The sequence below is a fragment of the Hemitrygon akajei genome, chromosome 4 (assembly GCF_048418815.1).
Source record: "Hemitrygon akajei chromosome 4, sHemAka1.3, whole genome shotgun sequence".
NCBI classification, from domain to species: Eukaryota; Metazoa; Chordata; class Chondrichthyes; order Myliobatiformes; family Dasyatidae; genus Hemitrygon; species Hemitrygon akajei.
Genome location: NC_133127.1, coordinates 201740686 through 201760511, shown reverse-complemented (window position 1 = coordinate 201760511; position 19826 = coordinate 201740686). Strand labels below are relative to the sequence as shown.

At 48.4% G+C, this 19826-nt stretch overlaps 1 protein-coding gene across 11 annotated transcripts in view; it reads right to left on the bottom strand.

The window, feature by feature from the left end:
* Window positions 1–226: 226 nt before the first annotated feature.
* The window catches only part of LOC140727138 (arfaptin-2-like), a 142256-nt gene continuing 122656 nt past the window's right edge, over window positions 227–19826 (bottom strand). For all 11 annotated transcript variants that reach the window (XM_073044434.1, XM_073044433.1, XM_073044444.1 and 8 more), the window contains 2 exons: window positions 17345–17519; window positions 227–1273 (listed from right to left, as the gene is read on the bottom strand). In XM_073044434.1, the coding sequence (XP_072900535.1) occupies window positions 1118–1273; window positions 17345–17519 (331 nt within the window). In that variant the 3' untranslated portion in view covers window positions 227–1117. The remainder of the gene's footprint in view (window positions 1274–17344; window positions 17520–19826) is intronic.

Here is a 19826-nt window from a genome sequence, read left to right as displayed (position 1 = left end):
AGTGAAACTTTAAAAAATGCCCCACTTGATAATGAGATTATAAAACAAAATTCTGGAAATATGTAATAGTCCACTGTTAGGACGGGACCACTGTGTGTGAGGCAAGTTGTCTCCAACCCCCACAAACCCTCAATGGACCAACTTCCAGTAAATCCACCCTATACCAGAATGTGTTTCTTTATATATTAATAAATTTAAATAATCACAAACAGCGCAGTACAGAAAATGTAGTTATAGATAATTTTTAATACACACAGAACCCACACCCTGCTAACAATTCCAAAACCAGGGATCCCGTTACCAGTGGATCATAACTCCCCTTAGTCTTAGCACACAGCGGTGGAAATCACCCATCTGCTGGTCTGTGTCAGCTCCAGGTGTATATCCACCTGAGGCAGTCTATGCCTAAGCCAAACCCTCCCCACCCTGCACCCCTGCAATGGGGCAGCCCGGCACTAAAATGTACCAGATCCGACTGACTGCCCACAGAGGTTGTGACCAGAGAACCCCATCACCACAAGGAGCTGATAACAAACAAGTCAGCGCCCACTGAAACTGCCCAATTCCCAGGTATGACGACAGCCCCAAGGCTAAGAGATTAGGGGTGGTGAAAGAGGGAGTGTCAGGAGAGAACCGTCACCACTGCCAGGTACAACAGCCCCAAGGCGGGGGGGGGGGGGGGGTTGCAGGAGAAAGATGCCTACCCTGACAGATACAACAACAGTGCAAGGCCGAGAGGTTGGGGGGGGGGGGGGTGCCAGTAGGGAGATACCTACCCTGCCTGGTACAATAGCGCAAGGCCGAGAGGCTGGGGAGTGGCAAGAGAGAGCTGCCTCTTGAGTCAGATTATGTACAAACCAGGGCTTTGTTGGGAGGGGGTCACACACTCTCCCATTGCTCCATAGTGTTATATTTTGTAGGAAGATTATGAAGGCATGAAATCTGGAAATGATTCAACTTGAAGCAACGAGGAAATTTCCCTAAATTTCTAACATGTTTGAGTTGGATCAAACAGACAAGCCTTGGACAGGTGTTTGTGTTGGTCTCTTTAATGCAGCTGCCTCTGTTTGGTGCTGCCACTAATGCTGGAACATCGCACTTGCCTATCGCTGAACCTTCACTGCTCCTCCAGCCAGGATGGCTTCTCTGAGCTCGGCGCTTTCAGCTTCACGTTAAACTGCTTCAGCGTCTGCTCCAACTGCTGCTGGTTGCCCGCAAAGTAGGCAGAGATGGCGTTGTGGAAGAGGAGAAGTTGTTTATGCATTACTTTCACCTATAGGAACAGATACAGACAGGTCAGTACACAAAACCCAGGCTACCAGACTCAGCCAATGTTAGCCAAACTGACCCTTACCCTTACCCACCAGTGGGCCTAGATTGACCTCATCTCTCTAAAATCCACACAGACAATGTCTAATACGTCAATAAACAGTAGGTGCAGGAGCAGGCCATTCGGCCCTTCTAGCCAGCACCGCCATTCACTGTGATCATGGCTGATCATACACAATCAGTACCCCGTTCCTGCACTCTCCCCATATCCCTTGACCCAGTTATCTATAAGAGCTCTATCTAACTCTCTCTTGAATGCATCCAGAGACTTGGCCTCCACTGCCTTCTGGGGCAGAGCATTCCACATATCCACCACTCTCCGGGTGAAAAAGTTTTTCCGCATCTCTGTTCTAAATGGCCTACCCCTTATTCTTAAACTGTGGCCTCTAGTTCTGGACTCACCCATCAGCGGGAACATGCTTCCTGCCTCCAGTGTGTCCAATCCCTTAATAATCTTATATGTTTCAATCAGATCCCCTCTCATCCTTCTAAATTCCAGTGTATACAAGCCCAGTCGCTCCAATCTTTCAACATATGACAGTCCCACCATTCCGGGAATTAACCTTGTGAACCTACGCTGCACTCCCTCAATAGCAAGAATGTCCTTCCTCAAATTTGGAGACCAAAACTGCACACAATACTCCAGGTGGGGTCTCACCAGGGCCCTGTACAGCTGCAGAAGGACCTCTTTACTCCTATACTCAATTCCTCTTAGTTTATAAATGTTCTTGGTTTCCTCCACAAGAATCCCAGTACAATGAGTGAGGTAGGATTTATGCCCCCACATGGAGACGTACTGATCATCCCCATCCACCATGTGGAGATGCACAGACCCCCTCCCCCGTGTGGAGACATACTGACCATCCCTGTCCCCACGAGGAGACTTAGTGACCATCTCCATTCAATGCGGAGATGTACTGTCTATCCCCGCCTCATACGGAGACGTACCGTTCATCCCCATCCCCATGCGGAGACATACCGTCCATCTCTGCCACCTTCTCCTGTGCAGAGATGCACAGACCATTCCGCACCGGAGACGTACTGACCATCCGTGTCCCCACATGGAGACGTACTGACCATCCGTGTCCCCACATGGAGACGTACTGACCATCCCTGTCCCCACATGGAGACGTACTGACCATCCGTGTCCCCACAAGGAGACGTACTGACCATCCCTGTCCCCACATGGAGACGTACTGACCATCCCTGTCCCCACATGGAGACGTACTGACCATCCCTGTCTCCACATGGAGACGTACTGACCATCCCTGTCCCCACGAGGAGACGTACTGACCATCCGTGTCCCCACATGGAGATGTACTGACCATCCCTGTCCCCACATGGAGACGTACTGACCATCCGTGTCCCCACATGGAGACGTACTGAGCATCCCTGTCCCCACGAGGAGACGTACTGACCATCCGTGTCCCCACATGGAGACGTACTGACCATCCCTGTCCCCACGAGGAGACGTACTGACCATCCGTGTCCCCACATGGAGACGTACTGACCATCTCTGTCCCCACGAGGAGACGTACTGACCATCCGTGTCCCCACATGGAGACGTACTGACCATCCCTGTCCCCACGAGGAGACGTACTGACCATCCCTGTCCCCACATGGAGACGTACTGACCATCCCTGTCCCCACGAGGAGACGTACTGACCATCCGTGTCCCCACATGGAAACGTACTGACTATCCCTGTCCCCACATGGAGACGTACTGACCATCTCTGCCCCCACAAGGAGACGTACTGACCATCCGTGTCCCCACAAGGAGACGTACTGACCATCCGTGAGCTATGTAGAGACGTACTGACCATCCCCGTCCCCTGTACAGTGACATACGGACCTAACCCACCCCTGTGCAGAGAGGCATTGACCACCCCCACGCCCCACCACCTCACCATGCGGCGATATACAGACCTATTCCACCTCCCATACGGAGACACAGTGACCAGCCCTGCATGCTGTGCGGAAACGGGCCCACTCTGTGCAGAAACGTACTGACTATTCCCACTCTGTGCGGTGACGTACCGATCAACACGACTCCGTATGGTGATGTACTGATCAACCCTGCCCCGTTCAGAGATGTACCAAACATTCCATCCCCTGTGAGGTGACATACTGACCACCCCCCACCCCCGTGAGGTGACGTACCGACCACCCCCCACCCCCGTGAGGTGACGTACCAACCACCCCCCACCCCCGTGAGGTGACGTACCAACCACTCCCCACCCCCATGAGGTGACGTACTGACCATCCCCTCCCCACCCCCGTGAGGTGATGTACTGACCATCCCCTCCCCACCCGTGAGGTGACGCACTGACCACCCCCCACCCCCGTGAGGTGACGTACTGACCATTCCTGCACCCCCCATGCGGTTACAAAAGACAATAGACAATAGGTGCAGGAGCAGGCTATTCGGCCCTTCGAGCCAGCACCTCCATTCACTGTGATCATGGCTGATCATCCACAATCAGTACCCCGTTCCTGCCTTCTCCCCATATCCCTTGACTCCGCTATCTTTAAGAGCTCTAACTCTTTCTTGAAAGCATCCAGAGAATTGGCCTCCACTGCCTTCTGAGGCAGAGCATTCTACAGATCCACAACTCTTTGGGTAAAAAAGTTTTTCCTCAACTCCATTCCTAATGGCCTACTCATTATTAAACTGTGTCCTCTGGTTCTGGACTCCCCCAACACTGGGAACATGTTTCCTGCCTCTCGTGTGTCCAATCCCTTAATAATCTTATATGTTTCAATCAGTTCCCCTCTCTTCCTTCCAAATTCCAGTGTATACAACCCCAGTCGCTCCAATCTTTCAACATACGATAGTCCCGCCATCCCGGGAATTAACCTCGTGAACCTACGCTGCACTCCCTCAACAGTAAGAATGTCCTTCCTCAAACTTGGATACCAAAATTGCACACAATACTCCAGGTGTGGTCTCACCAGGGCCCTGTACAACTGCAGAAGGACCTCTTTCCTCCTATATTCAACTCCCCTTGTTATGAAGGCCAACATGCCATTTGCTTTTTTCACTGCCTGCTGCACCTGCATGCTTACTTTCAGTGACTGATGAACAAGGACACCAAGATCTCGTTGTACTTCCCCTTTTCCTAACTTGACACCATTCAGATAGTAATCTGCCTTCCTGTTCTTGCCACCAAAGTGGATAACCTCACATTTATCCACATTAAACTGCATCTGCCATGCATCTGCCCACTCACCCAACCTGTCCAAGTCACCCTGCATTCTCATAACATCCTCCTGACATTTCACACTGCCACCCAGCTTTGTGTCATCTGCAAATTTGCTAATGTTACTTTTAATCCCTTCATCTAAATCATTAATGTATATTGTTAATAGCTGCGGTCCCAGCACCGAGCCTTGCTGTACCCCACTAGTCACTGCCTGCCATTCTGAAAGGGACCCGTTAATCCCTACTCTCTGTTTCCTGTCTGCCAACCAATCTTCTATCCATGTCAGTACTCTACCCCCAATACCATGTGCTCTAATTTTGCCCATTAATCTCCTATGTGAGACCTTATCAATGGCTTTCTGAAAGTCCAGGTACACTGCATCCACTGGCTCTCCCTTGTCCATTTTCATAGTTACATCCTCAAAAAATTCCAGAAGATTAGTCAAGCATGATTTCCCCTTTGTAAATCCATGCTGACTCGGACCGATCCTGTTACTGCTATTTCATCTTTTATAACTGACTCCAGCATCTTCCCCACCACTGATGTCAGGCTAACTGGTCTATAATTCTGTTTTCTCTCTCCCTCCTTTCTTAAAAAGTGGGATAACATTAGCTACCCTCCAATCCACAGGAACTGATCCTGAATCTATAGAACATTGGAAAATGATTACCAATGCGTCCACGATTTCTAGAGCCAGCTCCTTAAGTACCTTGGGATGCAGGCCATCGGGCCCTGAGGATTTATCAGCTTCAGTCCCATCAGTCTACCCAAAACCATTTTCTGCCTAATGTGAATTTCCTTCAGTTCCTCCATTACCCTAGGTCCTCTGGCCACTATTACATCTGGGAGATTGTTTGTGTCTTCCCTAGTGAAGACAGATCCAAAGTACCTGTTCAACTTGTCTGCTGTTTCCTTGTTCCCCATAATAAATTCACCCGTTTCTGTCTTCAAGGGCCCAACTTTGGTCTTAACTAATTTTTTCCTCTTCACATACCTAAAGAAGCTTTTACTATCCTCCTTTATATTCTTGGCTAGCTTACCTTCGCACCTCATTTTTTCTCTCCGTATTGCTTTTTTAGTTATCTTCTGTTCCTCTTTAAAACTTTCCCAATCCTCTGGCTTCCTGCTCATCTTTACTATGTTATACTTCTCTTTTATTTTTATACTGTCTTTGACTTCCCTTGTCAGCCACGATCGCCTCCTACTCCCCTTAGAATCTTTCTTCCTCTTTGGAATGAACTGATCCCATATCCCACCCTGTGAGGAGACTGACCGTGTTGGGTAACTGGTGCTGCAGCTTGATGACCTTCAGCTTGTTAGGGAAACAATGATAAACAGGAGCTACAGGAAGGTAGTCACCCCGAGGCTACAGGAGACACATAAATGGGTGACTATTAAGAGAAGGAAGGGAGTACGTCAGATAGAAGAGCCATCCCCCCATTTTAAGTAGTTTTGGAGGGGCGTCCTACCTGGACCAGCAACAGCGACCATATCTCTGGCACAGAGTCTGGCCCTGTGGCTCAGAAGGGTTGGGAACTGAAGAGGATGGCAGCAGTAATAGGGGATTCTATAATCAGGAGGATAGATAGGGATATTGTGGATGCGAAAAGGGAACAGGGATGGTAATTTGCCTCTCAAGTGTCAGGGTCCAAGATGTTTCTGGACATGTCCACAATATCCTGAAAAGGGAGGAAGAACAGCCAGAAGTCGTGGTACATATTGGTACCAATGACGTAGGAAGAAAAAGGAGATCCTGAAAAAAGAATACAGGGAGTTACAAAGGAAGCTGAGAAGCAGGACCTCCTAAGTAGTAAATACGAGATTGCTGCCTGTGCCACATCACAGTGAGAATAGGAATAGAATGAGGTGCCAGAAAAATGCTTTGCTGAAGAATTGGAGCAGGGAGCTCGGATTCAGATTTCTGGATAATTGGGACCACTTTTGGAGCAGGTGGGACCTGTACAAAATCGACCAGTTGCACTTGAATCCCAATATTCTTGTGGGCAGGTTTACTAGGGCTGTTGGGAGTGGTTTAAAGTAATATGGCAAGGGGATGGGAATCAGTATGATAGAGCTGAGGATGAGCCAGCCGGTTTACAAGCAGATGATGGGTGTAACGTGAACGTAAGGAAGGACAAGCCAATGATTGGGTACAAAGAGTTAAATTGTACCACAGAGACAAAATTCAAAAGGACAAAGAATGCAGGACTGAAGGTGCCGTATTTAAATACACACTCGGAATAAGGTGGACAAACTCATGGCGCAAATAGAGATTGGTCGGTATGACATTGTAAGCATCACTGAGTCGTGGCTGAAGGAAGGCCACAGTTGGGAGCTTAACGTCAAATGATATACTTTGTATTGAAAGAACAGGCAGGAAGGCATGTGTGTGGTGTGGCTCTGTTGGTAGGAGATGGATTTACATCTTTAGTAAGAGATAACATAGGGTCAGAGAATGTTGAATCTTTGTAGTTAAGAAATTGCAAGGGTTAAAAATAACCAATCATGGGATTCATATACAGGCTTTCAAATAGCAGCCAAGATGTGGGGTTGAGATGCAAAGGGAACTGGAAAGGGCACATCATGAGGGTAATGTCACAATTGTAATGGGGGACTTCAATATGCAAGGGGATTGGGAAAATCAGGTTGGTGTCAAATCACAAGATGGGAATTTGTTGAATGCCTACGAGATGGCTCTTTAGAGCAGGTTGTGCTTGAGCCTACTCAGGGAAAGGCCATCTTAGATTGGGTGTTGTGCAATAATCCAGATCCTATTAGGGAGCTTAATGTAAAGGAACCCTCAGGAGACAGTGATCATAATATGATTGAATTCATACTGTAATTTGAGAGGGAGAAGCATAAGTCACATGTATTAGTATCACAATGGAATCACAGGAATTATAGAGGCATGAGAGAGGAGCTTATCTAGATGAATTGGAGGAAGATACATTCCATGCACTCACCACTCTCTGTGTGACAAACTTACCTCTGACATTCCACCTGTACCCACTTCCAAGCGCTGTAAACTATGCCCCCTTGTGTTAGCCATTTCAGCCCTGGGAAAAAGCCTCTGGCTATCCACTTAATCAATGCCTCTCATCATCTTATATACCTTGATCAGGTCACGTCTCATTCTCCATCACTTCAAGGAGAAATGGCCAAGTTCACTCAACCTATTTGCATAAAGCATGCTCTCCAATCAATATAACCATATAACAATTACAGCATGGAAACAGGCCATCTCGGCCCTTCTAGTCCGTGCCGAACGCTTACTCTCACCAACATGCACTCAACCCATAATCCAGGCAACATCCTTATAAATCTCCTCTCACTCTCTCTATAGCATCATCCTTCCTGTAGTGAGGTGACCAGAAATGAACACAGTACTCCAAGTGGGGTCTAACTAAGGTCTTACATAGCTGTAACATTACCTCACGGCTCTTGAGGCCCATGGTTGATGAATGCCAACACACCTTCTTAACAACACTGTCAACCTGCAGAGCAACTTTGAGTGTCCTATGAACACGGACCCCAAGATCTCTCTGATCCTCCACACTGCCAAGAGTCTTGCCACTATTACTTTTTGCCTTCAAATTTGATCTACCAAAATGAACTCCATTTGCCACTTCTTAGCACAGTTCTGCATCCTATCAATCACCTGCTGTTACCTCTGACAACCCTCCAGACTATGCATTACACCCCCATCCTCTGTGTCATCAGCAAACCTACTAACTCACCCTTCAACTTCTTCATCTAGGTCATTTATAAAAATCACAGAGGAGGGGTCCCAGAACAAATCCCTGCAGAACTCCACTGGTCACCAACCTCCATGCAGAATACGAACCATCTACAACCACCCTTTGCCTGCTGTGGGCAAGCAAATTCTTGATCCACAAAGCAAGGTCTCCTTGGATGCCATGCCTCCTTACTTTCTGAACGAACCTTGCATGGAATACCTTATCAAATGCCTTACTGAAATCCATATACACTATATCCACTGCTCAATCAGGTTCATAAGGCATGACCTGCCCTCGATAAAGCCACTCTGACTATCCCTAATAGGTTTATGTCTCTCCAAATGCTCATAAGTCCTGCCTCTCAGGAACTTCAACAACTTGCCCACCACTGAAGTAAGACTCACTGGTGTATAATTTCCTGGGTTATCTCTACTCCCTTTCTTGAACAAGGGAACAACATTTGCAGCCCTCCAATCCTCCAGTACTTCTCCCGTCCCGATTGATGATGCAAAGATCATCACCAGAGCCTCAGCTACCTCATCCCTCACATCCCACAGTAGCCTAGAGTACATCTTGTCCAGTCATGGTGATTTATCTAACAATGCTTTTCAACAGCACCAGCACATCCTCTTTCTTAATGTCTATATGCTCAAGCATTTCAGTCCACTGTAAGTCATCCCCACATTGCCAACGTGAATACTGAAGCAAAGTATTCATTAAGTTGTCCGCTGCCTCCTTCAACTCCATGCACACGTTTCCACCATTGCACTTGGTTGGTCCTATTCCCACACGCCTCATCCTCTTGCTCTTCACATACTTGTAGAATACCTTGGGGTTTTCTTTATTCCTGCTCACCAAGGCCTTCTCATGGCCCCTTCAAGCTCTCCTAATTTCATTCTTAGGCTCCTTCCTGGCACCCTTGTAGTTTTCTACAGCTCTAACAGTACCTAGTTTCTTGAACCATTTGTAAGCTTTCCTTTTCTTAACTAGATTTTCTACATTCTTTGTATATCATAGTTCTGTTACCCTACCATCTTTTCCCTGCCTCAATGGAACATACCTATGCAAAACGCCATGCAAATGTTCCCTGAAAATTTGCCACAATTCCCTGAGAACATCTGCTCCCACCGTGCCTTCACCCTGCCTTGTGTAGCTGGATCCCGGACTTTCTGTCAGATCACTGGCAGAGTGATCACTGGTAAGAGTGGGCTCCCTCACCTCTGCCCCTCAACACCGGAGCGCCCAGGGCTGTGTCCCAAGCCCCCTCCTTTACTCTCCGTATACCCATGACTGTGTTGCCACCCACAGCTCCAATCTGCTAATTAATTTTTTTGATGATACTACACTGATTGGCCTCAGCTCAAATAATAATGAGGCAGCCTGCAGAGAATAAGTCATCTCTCTGACACAGTGGTGTCAAGAAAACAACCTTTCCCTCAATGTCGCAAAAACAAAGGAGCTGGTTGTGGATTACAGGAGGAATGGAGACAGGCTAACCCTTATTGACATCAATGGATCTGGGGTTGAGAGTGAGAACAGCTTTTAAGTTCCTTGGTATAAACATCACCGAGGATCTCACATAGTCTGTACATACCTGCTGTGGTGAAAGAGGCACAACAATGCCCCTTTCACCTCAGATAGTTGAATAAGTTTGGTATGGGCCCCCAAATCCTAAGAACTTTCTACAGGGTCACAATTGAGAGCATGCTGACTAGCTCCATCACTGCCTTGTATGGGAACTGCACTTCCTTCAATTGCGGGACTCTGCAGAGAGTGGTGCGGACAGCCCAGCGCATCTGTAGATATCAACTTCCCACTATTCACATTTACAAAGACAGGTGTGTAAAGAGGGCCTGTAGGATCATTGGGGACCCGAGTCACCCCAACCACAAACTGTTTCAGCTGCTACCATCCAGGAAATGGTACTGCAGCATAAAAGCCAGGACCAACAGGCTCCGGGACAGCTTCTTCCACCAGGCCATCAGACTGATTAATTAATGCTAATACAATTGTATTTCTATGTTATATTGGCTGTTGTGTTGTACATACTATTTATTATAAATTACTATGAATTGCACATTTAGCTGGAGATGCAACATAAAGATTTTTACTCCTCATATATATGAAGGATGTAAGTAATAAAGTAAATTCAATTCAATTCATGCTCCCAAGCTTCTGCCTAATAGCATCATATTTTCCCCTACCCCAATTATATATTTACCCAAATTGTCTGCTCCTATCCCTCTCCAGCACTATGGTAAAGGAGATAGATCTATGGTCATTACCTCCAAAATGCTCTACCACCAAGAGGTCTGACACCTGACCAGGTTCATTTCCCAACACCAGATCAAGTACAGCCTCTCCTCTAGTCGGCTTATCTACATATTCAAGTCAAGTCGCTTTTTATTGTCACTTCGACTGTAAACTGCTGGTACAGTACACAGTAAAAATGTACACCCTACCTTCTATTACACAGTAAACCCTACCTTCTCCTATTGCATCAGGAAATCTTCCTGAACACACCTAACAAACTCCACCCCATATTAGGAAAGTTAAAATCACCTATCACAACAACCCTATTATTATTGCACCGTTCCAGAATCTGCTTCCCTATCTTCTCCACGATATCCCTGTTACTATTGGCGGGGGGGGGGGGGGGGTCTATAAAAAACACCCAGTAGAATTTATTGCCCCTTTCCTGTTGCCAACTTCCACCCACACTGACTTAGTAGACAATCCCTCCATGATTAGTAATGCCACTCCCCCATCTCTTTTGCCTCCCTCCTTGTCCTTTTTGAAACATCTGAAGCCTGGCACATTCAGCAGCCATTTTTGCCCCTGAGACATCCAAGTCTCTGTAATGGCCACAATGTCATAGTTCTACGTATTGATCCACGCTCTAAGTTCACCCACCTTGCTTATGATACTCCTTGCATTAAAACAGACACATCTCAAACCATCTGAGTGCATCATTGCACTCAGTCTGTCTGTCTGAGTGCATCTTTGCTCCAGTATCTGCCTATCCTTCCTCACAAACTCCCTACAAGCTGTCACTACTTGTGCACCAACTGCCCCATCTCTGCCTCTTCACTTCAGTTCCCCCCCCCCCGTAAATCTTGTTTAAACCCTCCCCAATAGTATTAGCAAACCTCCTTTCCAGGATATTGGTTCCCCTCCAGTTCAGGTGCAACCCATCCCACTTGTACAGGTCACCCCCTCTCCAGAAAAGGTTCCAATGATCCAAGAACTTGAAACACTACCCCCAGCACCATCTCCTCAGCCACTCAGTCACCTGCGCTATCTTCCTGTTCTGACCTTCCCTGCTCGTGGCACTGGGAGAAATCCGGAGATTACCACCTTGGAAGTCCTGCTTTTCAACCTCCTTCCCAACTCCCTGAACCTACTGGGCACAGGACCTCTACCTTCTCCTACCTATGTCATCAGTACCAACATATACCACGACCTCCGGCTGCTCACCCTTCTCTTCAAGAATATTCTGAAAACGCTCAGGGATAGCCTAACCCTGGCACCCGGGAGGCAACACACTATCCTGGCGTCTCTTTTGCTGCCATAGAATCTCCTATCTGTTCCCCTAACTATCGAGTCCCCTATGACTTCACCCTACCTTTCTGAGGCTCAGAGCCGACCACAATGCTGCTGCTGCTGCCTTGTCCAGATAGTTCATCCCCCTCAGCAATATCCAAAGGGGTATACCTGTTGCTGAAGGGAATGACCACAGGGGAACCCTGCACTGACTTCTTTCGCCCTTTACCTCTCTTAGTGGTCACCCATCTACTGAGTTCTGCACTCTGGGTGTAACCACCTGCTCAAAAGTCTTATCCATCAATTGCCCTGCCTCCCAGATGCTCTTCATCCAAATCTAGCAGGTAAAGTCATCAGGTTCCATGAATTCCCCACATCCCACAGGAGGAGCATTCCATTGCCATATCTGCCAACCTGCCTGCACGGTACTATGACCAAATTAGCAATAACTAAAGGAAAAACCTAACCTTCTTACCTGTTTCTTTGGTGTCAGCCTCTGCTCGTCGAAGCCTCTTGAGTCAAAGCCTCTAAGTTCCCACTCTGACTCCGGCACCCACTCAAAAACAGCAGCTCCGCTCGACGCCAACTCTCTTTTATGGTTTGTGAAATAAGAAAAACCTCCACGCAAGGAGAAGGAACACACCGTGTTTGGTGGTGCTCCGCCTGCCTTCTGGTGCTGCCAATGCCTTGAATGCTTCTCACGCCTGTGCACTGGCTACTGTTTTTAAGAAAACAACCCACACAAGGAGAAAGAACTCACTGCCTTGTGCTGCCGCCAATGCCTTAATGAGTACTTTGCATCTGCCTTCACTGTGGCAGACACTAGCAGTGTGCCAGGGGTCTGTGAATATCAGGGAGCAGGAGTGAGTGCCATTGCTATTACAAAGGAAAAAGTGCTAGGCAAACTCAAAGGTCTTAAGGTGGATAAGTTTCCTGGGCCAGACTATACCACAGAGTTCTGTGAGGTTACTGAATTGATAACAGATGCATTGATCATGATCTTTCAAGAATCGCTTGATCCTGGCATGGTCCTGGAGGACTGGAACATTGCAAGTGTCACTCCAATATTTTAAGAGAGGAAGGCAAAAGAAAGAAAATTACAGTCTAGTCAGCCTAACCTCAGTGGTTGGGAAAGCATTGGGGTTTATTACTAAAGATGAGGTTTCAAGGTCTTGAAGACTAATGGTTAAATAAGTCAAAGTCAGCATGGTGTCTGTGAAGGTAAATCTTGCCTGACAAATCTGTTAGAATTCTTTGAGGAAGTGACAAGCAGGATGGAAAATGGAGAGGAAGTGGATGTCATTTACTTGGATTTTCAGAAGGCATTTGATAAGGTGCAACACGAGACTGCTTAACTAGATAAAATGGTGTTACAGGAAAGATACTGTCATGGATAGAGGAACGCTGACAGGTAGGAGCCAGCAAATGGGAATAAAAGGGGGCTTTTCTGGTTAGCTGCCAGAGACTAGAGGTATGCCTCAGGGGTCAGTATTGGGATCACTGCTTTTCAAATTGCTTGTCAATTATTTAGATAATAGAATTAATGGCTGTGGCAAAGCTTGCAGATAATTTGAAGACAGGTGGAGGAGTAAGTAGTGCTGAGGAAGCAATGCAATTGCAGCAGGTCTTAGACCATAAGACATAGGAGCAGAATTAGGCCATTTAGCCCATCGTCTTCTCCACCATTCCATCAAGGCTGATCTCGGATCCCACTCAACCCCTACACCTGCCTAAAAAAAAATCCTCCTTACTGCTGTTCTAAAAGGTCACCCCTCAATTTTGAGGGTGTGCCCTCTAGTTCCGGATACCCTCCACAATAGGAAACATCTTCTCCACATCCACCTTATCTAGTCCCTTTGGTGGGTTTCAATGAGAACCCCATGCATTCTTCTTAATTCCAGTGAGTACAGGCCCAAAGCTGCCAAATGCTCTTCATATGTTAACCCCTTCATTCCTGGAATCTCATCGTGTAACTCCACTGGACTCTCTCCAATGACAACACATCACTTCTGAGATAAGGGGCCCAAAACTATTGACAATACTCCAAGTGTGGCCTGATTAGTGTCTTATAAAGGCTCAACATTATCTTTTCACTATTATATTCCATTCCCCTTGAAATAAATGCCAACATTGCATTTACCTTCTTTACCACAGAATCAACCTGTAAATTAACCCTCTGGAAGTCATGCACGAGGACTCCTAAGTCCAGCTGCACCTCTGATGTTTGAATTTTCTCACCATCTAGATAATACTCGTACTATTGTTCCTTTTACCAAAATGCATTAGGGCAGATGTGAAGAGAATGTTTCCTATGGTGGTGGTATCCAGAAGTAGAGGGCACAGCCTGAAAATTGAGGGGGCGACCCTTTAGAACAGAGGTAAGGAGGAATTTTTGTTTTGCCAGAGAGCAGTGAATCTGTGGAATGCTCTGCCTCAGACTGCAGTGGAGGCCAAGTCCATGGGTATATTTAAGGCAGAAGGTGATTATTTCCTGATTGGTCAGGACATCAAAGGACATGGCAAGAAGGCAGGTGTATGGGATCAGCCATGATGGAATGGTGGAACAGACTGGATGGATGAATGGCCCAATTTTGCTATGTTTTTGGTCTTATTGTCATCCCTGCCCACGGGGAGTCTCACTGATCTTACCTGCCCATGCAGTGATGTACAAATTACAATTTGTACATTAGGAATTACAAATTAATTAGTACCTGGGGATACAAATGGACAATAAACTGGACTGGTCAAAGAACACTGAGGCTGTCTACAAGAAGAGTCAGAGCTGTCTCTATTTCCTGAGGAGACTGAGGTCCTTTAACATCTGCCAGACGATGCTGAGGATGTTCTACGAGTCTGTGGTGGCCAGTGCTATCATGTTTGCTGTTGTGTGCTGGGGCAGCAGGCTGAGGGTAGCAGACACCAATAGAATCAACAAACTCATTCGTAAGGCCAGTGATGTTGTGGGGGTGGAACTGGACTCTCTGACGGTGGTGTCTGAAAAGAGGATGCTGTCCAAGTTGCATGCCATCTTGGACAATGACTCCCATCCACTCCATAATGTACTGGTTAGGCATAGGAGTACATTCAGCCAGAGACTCATTCCACTGAGATGTAACACTGAGCATCATAGGAAGTCATTCCTATCTGTGGCCATCAAACTTTACAACTCCTCCTTCGGAGTGTCAGACACCCTGAGCCAATAGGCTGGTCCTGGACTTATTTCCACTTGGCATGATTAACTTATTATTATTTAATTAGTTATGGTTTTATATTGCTACATTTCTTCACTATTCACGGTTGGTGCGGCTGTAACGAAACCCAATTTCCCTCGGGATCAATAAAGTATGTCTGTCTGTCTGTACAGACCTATCCCACCCTGTGCAGAGACAACTGAACATCCCTGTCCAGTGTGGAGACGTACTGACCATCCCCGCCCTGTGCAGAGATGTACCGACCATCCCCGCCCTGTGTGGGAGACGTACTGACCATCCCCGTCCTGTGTGGAAACGTACTGACCATCTCCATCCACTGTGGAGACATACTGACCATTTCCAGCCCTTGTGGAGACGTACTGACCATCCCCGTCCAGTGTAGAGACGTACCGACCATCCCCGTCCAGTGTGGAGACGTACCGACCATCCCCGCCCCGTGTGGAGACAGACTGACCATCCCCGTCCAGTGTGGAGATGTACCGACCGTCCCCGTCCAGTGTGGAGATGTACCGACCGTCCCCGCCCCATGTGGAGATGTACTGACCATCCCCGCCCCGTGTGGAGATGTACTGATCATCCCCGTCCAGTGTGGAGATGTACCGACCGTCCCCGCCCCATGTGGAGATGTACTGACCATCCCCGCCCCGTGTGGAGATGTACTGATCATCCCCGTCCAGTGTGGAGATGTACCGACCGTCCCCGCCCCATGTGGAGATGTACTGACCGTCCCCGCCCCGTGTGGAGATGTACCGATCATCCCCATCCAGTGTGGAGATGTACCGACCGTCCCCGCCTCATGTGGAGATGTACTGACCATCCCCGTCCAGTGTGGAGACGTACTGACCATCCCCGCCCCGTGTGGAGATGTACTGACCATCCCCGCCCCGTGTGGAGATGTACTGATCATCCCCACCCCGTGTGGAGATGGAGTGACCATCCCCGTCCTCGTACGGAGATGTACTGACCATCCCTGCCGTCCATACAGAGAGAGTGATTATCCCTGCCGTCCATACAGAGAGAGTGATTATCCCTGCCCTGTGTGGAGACAGTCTGACCATCTCGTCCCCGTGGAGAGAAGCACCGACCATCCTTGTCCCATTCAAAAAATATACTGACAATACCCGTCCCGTGTGGAGACGTAACGACAATCCCCGTCCTGTGTGGAGATGTAGTAATCACCTCCGCTGCGTGTGGCAATATATCAACCATCCCTGTCCCGTGCAGAGACATACCAGCCATCCCCAACTTTCCAAACCTCATCGCTTCACTTTTCTCTCCGTTCCCCTCCCACTGCTGTTTGGTCACTTCATTTACCCTTGCTGCCCTTTTAATAAAGGAAGTATATTACCCTTCCTTGTGAGGGATGCCTCACTCTGTGGATAAGGAATGTTGTGCTGAACTAATAAAATTAATAGTAATTAAATCCCTAACTAAACTAATCCTGGCTGCATAACCCACCATTTCCTACACATTCACTTGCCTATCAAAGAACCTCTTTAACACTTTTTTTGTATCTGCCACTACCACCTCCCCAGGCAGCATATTCCAGACACCCACTGCTCTGTGTAAAAAACTTAGCCCTCACATGTCCTTTGCAATTACCCTCTGTCACCTTAAATACATGCACTTTGGTATTATATATTTCAACCCTGGGAAAAAGATACTGGCTGTCTATTCTATCTACACCACTTATAATCTCAAACTTCTAATGGATCTTCTCTCAGCCTGTGCCACTCCGGAGAAAGCAACCCAAGTTTGCCCAAGTGCTCAATATTTAGCACATGCTCTCTAATCCAGAAAACATCCTGGTAGATCTTCTGCGCCTTCTTTGAAGCCTCAATATCCTTCCGATAATGGGGTGGTCAGAACCGTGTAATACTCCAGATGCAATCAAACTAGAGTTTTATAAAGCTGCAACCTAACTTCCCAACTTTTGAATTCAATGCCTTGACTAATAAAGGCAAGCATGCCACATGCCTTCTTAACCAACTGCATTGCCACTTTCAGGGAACTATGAACTTGGACCCTAAGATCCCTCTGCTCATCAAACTGTCAAGAATCTTGCCCTTGACAGTGTACTGTCTCTTTACATTTGACTTACCAACACGTCAGATTTGGCTGGGTAAAACTGCATCTGTTATTTCCCCATCTGCAACTGATCTACTAAATATCCCACTGTATTCTTTGCCAAACTTCTAAGCAATCTACAACACCACCACTAATCCTTGTATCTTCTGAAACCATACTAACCCACCCATCCACGTACTGACCTAGATCATATCTACTCATCCCACATGCACCCACTACAACCACTTGGCACCTTGTTCTCCTCCAGGAATTTCAGCTTGATAGTGACGTCACTGCGTAACCGCTCATACTTCTCCTTGTGCACCGCGTACAGCTGCTGCGCCAGGTCGATCTTTGGTAGTGTGACGGGGTCCCGAGGACCCAGGTTCAGCTCCTCCAGGTCTGTGCGGTAAGCATCATATTCCAGCCTGTCATCAAAACAACAGTTCAGACACCGAGCTCCCTCCACACCGTCCCATCACACACACCCTGTGTCAGACACAAAGTGAAGCTCCTTGACACTGTCCCATCACACACACCCTGTGTCAGACACAAAGTGAAGCTCCCTCCACACCATCCCATCACACACACCCTGGGTCAGACACCCAGCTCCCTCTGCAGCGTCGCATCACACACATCCTGGGTCAGACACAAAGTGAAGCTCCCTCCACACCATCCCATCACACACACCCTGTGTCAGACACAAAGTGAAGCTCCCTCCACACCATCCCATCACACACACCCTGGGTCAGACACAAAGCGAAGCTCCCTCCACACCATCCCATCACACACTCCCTGGGTCAGACACCCAGCTCCCTCTGCAGCGTCGCATCACACACATCCTGGGTCAGACACAAAGTGAAGCTCCCTCCACACCATCCCATCACACACACCCTGAGTCAGACACCCAGCTCCCTCTGCAGCGTCGCATCACACATATCCTGGGTCAGACACAAAGTGAAGCTCCCTCCACACCATCCCATCACACACACCCTGTGTCAGACACAAAGTGAAGCTCCCTCCACACCGTCCCATCACACACACCCTGTGTCAGACACAAAGTGAAGCTCCCTCCACACCATCCCATCACACACACCCTGGGTCAGACACAAAGTGAAGCTCCCTCCACACCATCCCATCACACACACCCTGGGTCAGACACCCAGCTCCCTCTGCAGCGTCGCATCACACACATCCTGGGTCAGACACAAAGTGAAGCTCCCTCCACACCATCCCATCACACACTCCCTGAGTCAGACACCCAGCTCCCTCTGCAGCGTCGCATCACACATATCCTGGGTCAGACACAAAGTGAAGCTCCCTCCACACCATCCCATCACACACTCCCTGAGTCAGACACCCAGCTCCCTCTGCAGCGTCGCATCACACATATCCTGGGTCAGACACAAAGTGAAGCTCCCTCCACACCATCCCATCACACACACCCTGGGTCAGACACAAAGCGAAGCTCCCTCCACACCATCCCATCACACACTCCCTGGGTCAGACACCCAGCTCCCTCTGCAGCGTCGCATCACACACATCCTGGGTCAGACACAAAGTGAAGCTCCCTCCACACCATCCCATCACACACACCCTGAGTCAGACACCCAGCTCCCTCTGCAGCGTCGCATCACACATATCCTGGGTCAGACACAAAGTGAAGCTCCCTCCACACCATCCCATCACACACTCCCTGAGTCAGACACCCAGCTCCCTCTGCAGCGTCGCATCACACATATCCTGGGTCAGACACAAAGTGAAGCTCCCTCCACACCATCCCATCACACACACCCTGGGTCAGACACAAAGCGAAGCTCCCTCCACACCATCCCATCACACACTCCCTGGGTCAGACACCCAGCTCCCTCTGCAGCGTCGCATCACACACATCCTGGGTCAGACACAAAGTGAAGCTCCCTCCACACCATCCCATCACACACACCCTGAGTCAGACACCCAGCTCCCTCTGCAGCGTCGCATCACACATATCCTGGGTCAGACACAAAGTGAAGCTCCCTCCACATCATCCCATCACACACACCCCAGATCAGACAGACTGAAGCTCCCTCCACACCATCCCATCACACACACCCCAGATCAGACAGACTGAAGCTCCCTCCACACCGTCCCATCACACACACCCTGTGTCAGACACAAAGTGAAGCTCCCTCCACATCATCCCATCACACACACCCCAGATCAGACAGACTGAAGCTCCCTCCACACCATCCCATCACACACACCCCAGATCAGACAGACTGAAGCTCCCTCCACACCGTCCCATCACACACACCCTGTGTCAGACACACAGTGAAGCTCCCTCCACATCATCCCATCACACACTCCCAGGGTCAGACACAGAGTGAATCTCCCTCCACACTGTCCCATCACACACTCCCGGGGTCAGACACAGAGTGAATCTCCCTCCACACTGTCCCATCACACACTCCCGGGATCAGACACAAAGTTGAAGCTCCCTCCACACCATCCCATCACATACTCCTGGGGTCAAACACACAGTGAAGCTCCCTCCACATCATCCCATCACACACTCCCGGGGTCAGACACAGAATAAAGCTCTGTCAGCACCATCACACTAGAGCAGTAATCTTATGAAATGCCCCGTCCTTTATTTCCCTCCTAAAGCTGCTTTGGCTTTCATGATCCAACCAACTGGGTGATGTGTTTGGTACAGGGAACAGAGTATATCACAGCACGGCAACAGGCTGATT